This window comes from Protopterus annectens, chromosome 2.part0 (assembly GCF_019279795.1).
Source record: "Protopterus annectens isolate FY-2018-M chromosome 2.part0, PAN1.0, whole genome shotgun sequence".
Taxonomy (NCBI): Eukaryota; Metazoa; Chordata; order Ceratodontiformes; family Protopteridae; genus Protopterus; species Protopterus annectens.
This window is the reverse complement of record NC_056728.1, coordinates 1,124,772,534-1,124,785,123: the sequence shown is the minus strand read 5'-3', so window position 1 is coordinate 1,124,785,123 and position 12,590 is coordinate 1,124,772,534. Positions and strand designations below refer to the sequence as shown.

The 12,590-nt window shown below is 38.8% G+C and overlaps 1 protein-coding gene across 2 annotated transcripts in view; it reads left to right on the top strand.

The window, feature by feature from the left end:
* Positions 1-12,590, top strand: part of TRMT10A (tRNA methyltransferase 10A) — a 457,277-nt gene that overhangs the window by 21,945 nt on the left and 422,742 nt on the right. For both annotated transcript variants that reach the window (XM_044061318.1, XM_044061319.1), the window contains exon 2: positions 1,153-1,373. In XM_044061318.1, the coding sequence (XP_043917253.1) occupies positions 1,165-1,373 (209 nt within the window). In that variant the 5' untranslated portion in view covers positions 1,153-1,164. The remainder of the gene's footprint in view (positions 1-1,152; positions 1,374-12,590) is intronic.

Here is a 12,590-nt window from a genome sequence, read left to right as displayed (position 1 = left end):
TTAAGATGACCTCTATACAATCATTAAGCAGTTCACAGACTAGTCTTTACAGGTTGATGGGTAGTAAAGCAAAAGATGATCAGCAGTATGTAGAATGCTTTAGCTAATGCCTAATAGCTAACATGTCATTTTAAAGAACTGGCAAGTTGGATTCCTGCATCTTCCAAAAACGCTAGATTTTACATTGTTTACCATTAGAAGGGTTTCTGAGGCATTAGTTATCTAGTTTGGGGACAAAGGAAAATCATCTGTTGTTTTACTGTTACAGAGAAACCGAAGGGAAACCATGTTTTTTTATGTACTTTATTACCACGTGTCCTTGTCTGGTTAGCAAGATGGGTAGGTATTTCTTTCAGTCTAGTTTGTCACTACTGCATTATGAAAAAAAATGTTCTAAAAACACGGAATTATGATTGCATTAATGTATTCATTCTTTAATAGCAGGCATATTTTTCCGCTAAATTTATAATGCTGGCTGCAACCTTATTGTTACGTCCTTGATGCAGAGGATTATGACTGTCTCTCTGATCATATCTAATTTATGTATTCAGGAAGTGGAATTAAAAATTCATTTTGACTGAAATCCAAGACTTGAATTTCTTGAATCTTTTTTGAGAAAACATCTAAAAGTTGTAATCCTTCTTAGTATATCTGGGCAGCTAAATCATCATGTAATACAACTGGTTAAAAAAAAGTGTCAGCATGAATTTTCTAACACATTTTAAACATTTTTGGCTGGATAGTGGTGCATATTCTTTTAGTTGCCTTTGGCATACATGACAGCTTGCAAAGCTGTCTGATTTGTCACAAAGTCCCCCTGATAGCCATGAAGACTGCTTTATTTAGTTATAACTGTAAGGTTCCATATACAAGAACCTTGCTGTTTATAATCCTGTTTTAGCTTTGTTCTTGAGTATGACCCTCCCTGTATCAAAGTTACCTCACTTTTGGGGCTTAGTCATTATGCTACATGTTTCTTCATTGTTAATAGAAGGTGCTATGAAATATTAACATGATGCAAGGCTAGAATGGATGTCATTTCTTAGTTTATGCTGTATGGTAATGGTGCCTTTTAATTGTATACAAGAAAACGGAAGAGGAAAACGTTGGTTTCGTTTTGCTGTAACAGCCACTTGATTTTTTTTTTTAAAGGTGAGAAGCATAATGTCACTTGAATCTGTCCCAGGTAATACAATATCATCTGTAGCCTCAGAAGCAGATGGGACCCCTAATGGAGACACAGTCGATGGGCTGCAAGCTAAAACAGCACCACATGAAGGATGTACATCAGAAGAGCCAGTGTCTTTATCAAAGAAACAGATGAAAAAATTGTTGAGGCAAAAACAGTGGGAGGCTACACGAGAACTACGAAAGTAAGATACTTTGTTTAAAAGAACACTGTGCGTGTGTCTATGTGTCTGTGTTGTGACAGCAAGTATTAATTTATAAGATTTATAGTTGCTAATAATTTCTGTCAGAGGACACATTCTTGTAAGATTACATTATCCGAGAGCCTTTACTTTCTCTGGGTTCGGTACTGTCTGTTTAGCTGATGTTGAATGTGGGCAGCATACTAATCCTGAAGTGATTTTTAGGGATAGCTATTTTGAAAAGTGTGCTTATTCCATGAAATAAATGCAAGAAGCAAGCATGACTGAAGTCTGCTTAAAATTTTTTGTTCTTGTTTATAAAGTTGAACTCTTGTAACTTTCCTGTGTATGCTTGCTTGATATTTTATAGTGGCTGTTTCCCAAAGGCTTCCTATTTAATAAGAGCATGAGGGTATCCCCCATTAAAAATTGAAATTTTGCTTTGTTTAGTGATGCTTTTGGGATAGCTAAAGATTAAAGAAAGAAGGAAAGGAAAAAAAAAACGGTTGTTAACTGAAACTAAAGCTAATCCTGACAGTTCAGAATAGCTATAATTTAAAGAACCCCTAGGTCTTGTGCCGTCTCCCATAGTGTTTTGCAGTGTTCAAAATATAACGTGACTTGTATACCTTTGGCACCTGCATGTTACAGGCTGTACAAATCTAATTTCCACATGCTTGCCACTGCTATGCGTCAGAACCAGCAGTATGCTATTTGAATTCCCCTCTTGATAAAGTTTATATATTAAGAGCAGCTGACCTATGCACTGCTATCTTGGATAATAACCAAGCTCTGCTGCACCCAAATGAGATTTTGGTAGTACAGCTTGTGAAGATGTGTGAAGGCTACTAGCCTAGATAGATAGAACTTTGTAGATAATTATGTCATTTGTAAATAGTAATATAAGCCACAGGCTTGTTCTTTTAAATGTGAAAAGACTGTATTGGATGTTGAACTGCAAAAATGTAACAACAGGTGCACACTGTTGTAAGAAAGCTGATAAGTCAAGCATTTTATGACTGTTTTGATCTCAGGGCTTGGAGCAGTGGGATTTGAACGAGCAGATTCTTTTTGTTTTGAGAATAGAGTTAATTGCTAGATTTTACATATATAATGACTTTAATTGCTGTAGTTTCCTGATCAGGAGCAAGCTTACTAAGAAATGTTAATGTAGAGTTTCTGTTAGCCTGGGAAACCAGAGAATTGTTAAGAATGATGTAATCTAAAATGAGTCATCAGGATGTATTATCAATTTAAAGGACTTTCTCAGAGACAGACGGAGAGCATTTTTTCATTTGTCTTCAGAACTGACCACTCACCAGTACTTGCTTTGCTCTGTCTGTATGCAAGTAGGATCTTAGACTTTAGTGTCTCTCCTAGAAATAGATAGAAAATAGTAAGTTTAGTGTAGCTGTTTTATGTATTGATGTCAGAACTATTCTACTGTATTATTTTATGCATTTCCTGTGATCTCTGACCTCTTGTCTAGCTCTGTGTTGAATTGTGGAGAGTTGTCTTGTGTTTTTATTATTTATTAAATATTTTTAAACCTTTCAAATGTGGCTGCTTTGTGTAGAGATTATTTAAGTTCTAGAGTACATTGCATGTATATAGTGATACTGTACAAAGCCACTTCAAATTAGCCTTGCTGCTCAGTCACACTTACCATTTGGGTAATAATATTGCACAGTAGTAATTGGACACCCTTTGGTAAGGGCCTTTTTAGTAGCTGATAAGTAAGGGTCCTGGTGGCAGTGATTACTACCTTATAGCCTGGACAGAAGGGGTACAGCTAGTGAACCTGTGCCAGCCTTCCCCAGGAGTGTCTGTGTGGTTATATATAAGTCATATCTCAAAGAGTGTGTGTGCGTGCTTGTGTCAGCTACTTGGGCAGGGACACGAAGCACTGATTGAACAGAGTGAGTGCTAGGAGGACTTGGCTTGGGACCCTGGCTAAGGACCCCACTCTCTATAGCTGTGCCAGCGGGGAGTCTTATTGGGGATCTGGAGGGAAAGGGGAGAAACCATTCCCAGACTGACTGACTAATGTTTGTGTGCTGTTAAGTGAAATTGCACTTTACTGTGTGTATTTGTTATCCTTTCCAGTGTGGATGCCCCTCACTGGTGTTAGTGGTGAGGATTGAGGTTCCTTGATTACTGGGCCAGTGCACGGGCGTCACACAGCTACAGGTCAGAGTTAAAGATAACTAGCTTTAAGAGGTCTCACCAACTTCAGACTTAACCCAGTACCTTTAACTACAGTCTTACATTAATTAAAATTTGCACAAAATTATTTTGTGCACACATTTACACAATAATTTCCAGATTATTGGAAGGTAAAGGCTAATTCTGCAGCACCAATGCCTTTCCCATCAAGCTTTAAGTTGTACCGGTCACCAGCTAGTCAAAACTAACAAAACAAAAGCACATCTTATTGTTTGTCCTTTTAAAAAAAACTCTGACTTTTAAATATTTGAATGGTAACAGTTAGCTCTAGTTCCGAGCAGTCACCTCTCACTGGGTGGACGTCATATAGTTGATGGTAAGCTGATAAATCAGTCAGCAGTGACTTGCATCTTTACCCAAAATAAATAAGCTAAAGCATTTTCTTCCCAAGTGTGTGTGTGTGTGTGTGTGTGTGTTTACAGATAGTACAGCCTCTGCAAAATGAGATGAAAACAGTCTGACAGATAATTTCTACTTTAGATGTTTTTCTTTTCCCTAAATGTTATCTACTTTTGACTGAAAGCTGTGTATGTGCCCTTACTGCCTATGGTTTTAAGCCCAGAAAATATTTTTTACATTCTCTACAGGCAGTATAAAACAGCTTGAGCTCTCTCAACGAGATGCTTTCCCAAGAGGCATATTGTAGTAACTTTTGAAACCTTTTAATTTAAGTTATTCACCAAGTCCCCAGGCAGGATTTCTTGTGGTTTCAGTTTGAATTCTAGAAGACACCTTTCTGTTTACATAATTACATGTTCAAGAAGAAAGAGGGAACAGTGTCCAGATAAAGCAACTTTGCTTAACCTAACTCAGCATCTCCATACAGCATTGGAATTTGCAACAATGCATTGTCTGTAGAGCAAGGTTTAGTTGCACTCTTAAACTGTGCGATATTTTCACAGTGGCAAATGTGATTTTATACCATATTAAACATATTGCATTTACTGAAAAAGGCAAGTACAGATCAGTTTCTCTTAATGTAATTTTTAATGTTTATACACATTTTTAATTGACATGGCTCTGTAAGAGGCAGTTAACTTTTTTATGCATTTTTTTAAAACAAGCTGGTCATATTTTCTTAGTTTATTACAGTTTTCCTCACAGGTTCATTGAACAGCATTGGTCCAAAAGGGTTCAAAGGTTGATACTTGCAGAAAACTGTAAACAGAGTTTAAACTTCCCTGCTGCCTTTTAACATGGATAAAGGTAAAAATATGTCTTTTTAGCTCAAATGACTGCCTGTAGTTCTGGAGGAAAATAGATAACTGTGGCAGTCTGGAAGGAAAAGCAAAATGTAATTATGCAGTTCCTTTGCAAGAAGCCTTGTACAAAGACAGAAATGCTACAACTCATGTTGAGAATTTTTAAGGCAAGCAATTTTGTTTTTCCCCAGGTGATAATACTGACGTTGAGTTCACTCTAATAAATAACATCAATGAAGAGTTTGTGAGGCATTTAATTCCTAGATTCATGCTAGGCTGTCAGTCTGCCGACTAATACAAGCCTAGCCAATAACGACAGGTCTGACTCAAGCCCCATACCTTGTATCTGGGAGGTAAATACCTTAACCCATTATGCCAACCTAACCCCAAACTAAGTCCTAAAAGTTGTATGCTAATGATCACTTGTATAGAGAATGTGGCCCTAATGGGGAGATGAAACTGGCAATAAAGAAGAGTAGTGTTGCTGGAACTGAACTCATCCTTAAGTCTTGGTGAGTACTTTCTTGTGCTAGACCCTGTTTTAACAAAATGTCAACAAGACTATACTGATCTATAAGAATGTATGTGTGCAGGTCCTAGGATAAAAAAAGCCCATTCCTTGTTTACACACTGGGGCAAGGGATGAAAAAATTGTGTAAAATCGTCCGACCTCAGAAACATCCCTCCCCGCCCCCCGTGGCAAAAATAAATAAAAATAAAATGATAGACCATGCAAGATACGTAGCAACAGTAAAGTTGGCCAAAGATGGCCATTGAGGGTACGAAAGAGATTGTGATGTTTCTTTTAAGCAACAAATCCATAATTTCCTCAAAGAGGACATTTAGCAAGATAAAATATAATTGCAAGTAACTAAATTAATAAATGACATCTTTGCTTGGATAAGAAGAAGCATTTTGGAAAGGAACAGGAATGGAAATCATACACCAGAAGTAGACAAAAATCAGGCATCAGCAAAATGTGTCAAAAAACACAAAACTAACTGTAAAACCCAAATCCATAGTGAAAACTATAGAGAAATCCTTCCCAGCATATATGTTCTGCCCATCTTTGGGTTATCTGGACACAATATTTAAGTGCTAAAACTACCATGGGAGTGGAAGACTGTACGTCTTATGATCCTCACTGATCAATAGCCTAGTAAGTACCTATGAACCTACAGAGGTCCTGTGCTATCCTACTAGCTGGGAAAGTGGAAAATTTCAAGTATTTTAATGTTAGGTTCTTCTGGCCTCCTTTTCGTATATTCATTTAGAATTAAAGTGGGGCAGTTGAATTGTCCTGCTTGTTAACATAGATGTGCTTGGTAGTTGTTAATCTTGATTTTTGGCCACATTTCTTAGGCAGGAACTTGCCATTTGATTCAAAAGATTGAGTTAATTATGTTGTATGTACTCTGTGTGCTAGCTGTGAGATATCTGAATTTTGGAGATGAGGAAGAGTCCCTTACAACAGGATGAGCAGCCTCAGGACTTCAGTTGCCAGGTGTGGATGTGAGTCCACTCTGCCTCCTGTTATGTGCCACTTCAAAAACTCATAGTTTGGTTATTTTAACTGGTTAGATTTTGGACTATCCCATTGTTTAAACTTCTTTATTAAATTGTTCCTTAAGACATAAGAACACATCTGATCTCATGTTGTCAGTTTTTAATTTTATCCTCAGCTGTTGTGTTCAGATCTAATTCTTGGATCCGACTTGGCTGTTAGTAAAGCTCGGGATAACCAAAAAGCTCTCGAGCTTGTCCCTTACCCATAATGTACCAGCCCTAAGCTACCTCAGATCTTGTTTGCTGCTTTACGTGAAATACATGGTTGAACTCACTCTGGAGCTCTCACAGGTAAGTGATACTTTTTATTTTCTAAACTCTTATATTTTCTAATATTTCTTGTTCCTTACCCTCATACAACATTGTATTCCTTTACTTACCATAGTTTGTAATTTCTGCTGTCTGGTTTCCTTGGTCTATCGTGCAGTTTTGTATTTCTTGAATTACCATTGTTGGTAATTTTTCTTCTGTCTCTCTACCTTTTTACACACTCATGTAGTCCTTTTATTTACCATCTCTGGTAATTTTCTTTCCTGCCTTCTCTCTTTTTAGATGAACAAAAAAAAAAAACCTAAAAAACCTCTTACTTAACTTTCTTGAAAAAGTTCCCTCTAAGTTTAAGAAGTGTGTCAAGTGTGGGTACAAGCTACCGCTGTCAGAAGCCCACACGCTGTATGTTTATTGCCTAGGGCCACAATATCTGCAAGAAGACTGTTCAATATGCCATAATTTTAATCCTAAGGCTGTAGTAGAGAGGAAAAATCAAGTAATCTTAAAACAATTGTTGGCTTCCTCATTTGGAGAAGCAATATCTGGGGCTCAATCCCCCAAACAAAAAAAACAAAAGAAGTTAAGTCTTTATCTCCAAGACCTTCTACCTCATCTACCTGTGTTTTGGAGCCATCTAGTAAAAAGCCTAAATTAGATCCAAAAAGATCCCCAAGTTCTTCGCCCTCGGATCCGAGGAAGAAAAAGGTGATGGATCTGACTGTCTTGGATCCGGCAAAAAAGCTGTCTGATCCAAATGCCTTGAGTGCTATAGTTTTCCCTAGGCCAGGTACTCACCGTCCAATGATCCTGTACCTTCTAGGCTGCCTTCACCCTTCATAAAACAACACCGGTCCAAGTCTCCTCTGGTATCAACTTGTTCATCCAGAAGTCTGACAGAGGAAGACATGGAAAGAATGATGTGGAAGTTCATCTTAGTGCAGATTCAGATGGGTGTCTTGCCGGCTCCTACCCTCACAGGTCAGGAGGCCTGTCCATCATCTACACCTCCACTTCAACCTCCTCCTCTGATCCATTCGGTTATTTCAGAATCCGGGGATCAGAAACTTCTGTATCTACCTGGCTCAGATCCGAAGATAACATTATCTTTGGATCTGAAGCGTTCTGTGAGTGCTGCGGGTCAGATTTCTTCAGATCCTGAAGACTCTCGTAACTGAAGCTTTCCTGTTGGATGCGAGGTGTTGGAGTCATCTCCAAAGTTGTTGGTGCCATCTCTGCCCCTCAAAACCTTGGCACTGGATAGTTCAGCTCCAGCTTTATCCTCTGGGAGATTGGTTTTGGAATGGGGGAGGACAGCGGTCCAGAAGCTTGCCTTGTCTGTGCCAGGATCTTCTCCCCAAGGCTGTCCGCTTTTGAGGTTGTGAAGAGGGTATTCTCTGCTCCAACAAGATGAACGGATCTAACCCCCTCAGATCCTCGACCTTCTACCGTGATGTCTCTGCGCTTGGAACCGTATTCTTTACCACTGGGATAGCCAGTCCAAGATTTCCAGGCTTCGCAGCAGGGTATTACAGTTTCTTCCGATAACCACCCCCTGAACACCCCATTGAGGTCCTTAGGAAGAAGTGCAAGAGGAAGCACTTGGACCGAACATTGGAGTCGGTCATGGAGGATACAGAATTCCAATGGTCACCTCTAGAAGACATTTCATTTGCAGACATTCTTCAGATCCTGAAACAGATGTGGTTGGACACCCAGTAACCCTTCATCTGAGGAGTCTGTGTTCCTGGAGGCCTTTGGTACTGGCCCGTTTACCTCCTGGGTTACTCCACCTGCCAATAAACTTATTGATTTGATCTCTCAGTGGGCTTGGAAAGAACCTGACACAGTAGAACCCATACCCAGAAAACTGGACAAGATTCTGGCACCACCTTCAGGGAAAGATTTTTGGGCTAAATGGGTGCTCATTGATGCCATGGTTTTGGTGGTGGCTACCAAAAAGGAACTTGCTGAACAGAGTTCCACTGTTCATCCCCCTAACAGGGAGTCTCTGGAGACAGGTTTGGGAAGCATGTCTATGCTTCAGCGACCTTCACCCTAAGGTTGCTGAATTATTTGGCACATTTTAGTAGGTTGCAGAGGAATTTGATTAAGAAACTTTCAAATACCCTTTCAGAATCCATTTCTGCAGACATCCAATCATCTGTGACTTTTCAGTTGGCTACCCTGCAATCTATTTTGAATTCATGAGGCTTGTTTTGCAATGTTCAGTGCCGCGTCGCTGCAGGATAGGCCTGCAAAAGAGATTATTTCTCTGATAAGACCCTACCAGTACTCCTGAAAGGACTAGATTGTCCACCTCTGGAGACAGTTGCATATCAGTGTCCTAGAGACAAGAGCAGTGGTTTTAGTGTTGCAGGCCATCCAGGATGCTCTCCCTTTAGGGACAGTTGCTGTACAAACTGGCAATATGTCAGTAGATTGGTACATCAACAAAGGAGGAGGGACCAGATCATACCCCTTGTGTCGAGAAGCACTCAGAGTGTGGGAATGGGTGATCTTATCCAACCGTGTTCTCATAGCAACGTACATTTCAGGGAAGTCTAGTGTGAAGCAAACAAATTGAGCAGGTATATTCTACCTCACAAGTGGTCTGTCAACAAGAAAGTGACAAATTATTTTTTTGTTGATGGAGCCAGCCTCGGTGCCTCTTTTTGCAGTAGCTAGGGATGCTCTAATGCACGACTGTCCCCTCGGCTTACTTTATGGCTACCCACAAATGTTATTAATTCAGAAAGTTCTGCAGAAAGCTGCCAGGTTGAAGAGCAAAGATGTCCTCATTTCACCTTACTGGCCTCGGCAGGTTTGGTTTCCTTTCCTTTGGCCTCACTCACTTCACCAACCTTGGAGTCTGGATCTGATTCCAGACCTCCTGTCTCACCTGATGGGCAGGATCCATCCAGACATTTCAGATGTTAGGCTGATGGTCTGTTTTCTCCAGTTCCATTAATAACCAGGCAGCCGATGCTGTCTTCCCCTGTCCGACATATATGTTTATTTTCTCATAAAACCTTCAACACAAAATCTCTATACAAATAAAAGGAAAAGATTTGTTTACTGGGCACAACAAAATCATATTGAACCCCTCTTAGCTCCATTACTTAACATACTTGACTTTTTAGTTTTACTTTTTAAAGAAAGGGCTAGCTCCTCAGCCATTAAGGTTCAATTAACAATATCAAATGTTCACACTGGATTTGAAGGTTCTTAAGCAGCCTTGCTTAAATTGTGCAAAAGTTACTTGCGAGGCGCTCTTCTGTTGAGACCACCATTTAAAGAACCTATTCCTCCATGGGATCTCAGTCTGATACTGCAGGCACTGATGCATTCCCCCTTTGAATCAGCAGCTAAATGTGAGCTTAAGTATCTTACCAGGAAAACAGTTCTAGTAACTATTACCTCTGCTACACAAATTTCAGAAATTCAAGCTTTGTCTTCAAAACCTCTATACTTGATCTTTCACAAGGATAGATTGATGCTACGAACAAATGCCTCTTTCCTTCCCAAGGTGGTGTCAGAATTTAATATTAATCTGTCCATTAATTTACCAATATTCTTTCCTAATTTTTCAAACGAGCAAATGCATATTATATTTGCTGGATGTTCATAATTATGTTCTTATGTGCATAGAACAAAAGAGATTTGAAAAAAACGACTAATTTCTTGTTTCCTTTGCAAAAGTGAAATTGGTAAACTAGTTTCAAAACCCAGGTGACTGATTGATTGTATTTCTTTTATCTATAACAAATGGAGTATTGCCTTGCCAGAACCAGTATGAGCTCATTTGACAAGGTCCATGGTAACTTCTTCAGTCTTTCTATCCAGAGTTTCCGTGGACGACATATGCATAGCAGCAACGTGGACTACTCCCCATTCCTTTATTACTCATTACAAATTGGATCTAGTCTCCAGGGGTGCTTTAGACCATCATTTGGTTCAACTGTGCTCAGGAATATCCTTCCTTAGAGTTCATCCAGGATTGTAGGTAGTTTGGGACTCTTTCCCAAGAGTTGACAATGGAATGAAAATTGACAACATTGGATAAAGAAGTTTATGTACTCACCATAATGTTCCATCTGTGTTGTCCAGTTTCATTCTTCCTCAACTTCCCACCCACCAGCCCCATCCCTTCTGTTCACAAACTTCTGGGCGAATGAGTTATTAGAGGGGCATCAGTGTCCCTTATATCTGGAGCTCAATATAGTTTTTCCTTTGTGGAGCATGTGCAGTTTTACATCTAGAGTTATGCATGTTAAACGTTCCTTTTCTGGTAAATCACTAAACAAGATCTGAGGTAGCTTATGGCTGGTGCATTGTGGTTAAGGGACAAGCTGAAGAGCTTCATGGTTATCTTGAGCTTTAGTAACCACTGCCTTGGATCTGAGGATTGGATCCGAACCAAACAGTTGAGTAAGAATGAAAATGGAAAACACAGATAGAACATTATGATGAGTACATAATTTCTTTTTAACTTTTTTCCCCCATTTATATACATTGTATATCACATATCTTTACTTTGTTTGTAGCTCTCATCAGTTCAGCATTACATAAATTTCTGAATTCCTGCCTTCCCTTAAACCTCGCTCCTCCCCCTCCAATGATATCTGTTTATTTCTGTGTCATTTGCTCCTTCCATTTTCTAAAGATTTGTCTTCCATTTTTGACAGCCAACAAAATTTAAACATAATAAGGCCTTACTGCATGCAGGTAATTCAGATCCTGTGTCCCAGCTCAAAAGAATCCCTTCCTTAGTTACAGCCATTTACTTATACATTGTTTCCGACAGAGTACTGTGTAGTGAATTTTTATAATCTGCTAACTAGTTAGACTTCCAAACATAGGTACCAAGTTACCTGTTTCTTCACAATCACACCTCCAACATTTGCTATCTAACTGAAGAAATTTTTTTTGAAGTCTGCTTGACGTATAAAAGTGCTTGGAAGTGTGTTTTCACAGGTAAAGATCTTAACCCTTCGGGACATTGTTGCAAAATTTTGAGCCAAACATTTGTCCTCCCATTGTTCTCTTGTAAATTGCTTTTCTAGTTTTTCTTCCCAATCTTCTCTAACCTCCACTGATTCCTATAGCTATTATGCAATATTTATATGCTGTACTAATCATTCCTGTATTAACAGCAGTTTTGATCTAGATTCAACTAAAACCTCTAGCAGGGCAGGTCTTTCACTTAAGATTCCTGTATCTCTTTGTGTTTGCATGTACTCTGTCTTCTGTACCAAGGATTGATATCAGTCTCTAGCCCACAGTCCAAACATCATTTGGTCTCATACCACTTTCATACCTTTTTTCTCTACTTGTTTGATCCCAATACATTGGTTCCTGTGACCGTTTTCTCCAGTAAATTCCAGCCTTCCTTCCTATTTTCTGTACCCCTACATGTAGTCATTCTTATTGGCAAAATCTCCTTTCTCCATTCTTATGTTGGCTTAGTTCTTAGAATGCTTTCTGACTATAATATTCTGCATGATTATTATTCCTTTTAAGGATCTGCATCTAAAATCGTACTCTTTCTTTATCATCATCCATTTTGAATTATAACATTCTGCTTGTGTTATGTGAGCCTTAATTATGTAACTTTAAAATATCCTGTTAAATCAAGTAATCCTTACGTGCCTTGTCCAATTGGAAGGATCAACTTATCTCACTTAATTCTTGTTCTCCCCAGATAAAGTCCTGCAAATCTTTATTAATTAGCACAGCTACTTTGGTTGATAAAAGTATGTCTGACCCATATATAAAATTAAAAGAACAAAAAAACTGTTTTACTGCTTGTATCTTGTTGTTCATATGTATAAAGAGCTTCCAGTTTCCTAGCTTTTGTATTACCTTTTGTTTATGATCATCCCAAATATCTTTAGCTGCCGTAACAGAATCCTTTTTAATCCATACTACTAAATACTTCAGTTTATCATGTTTCCCT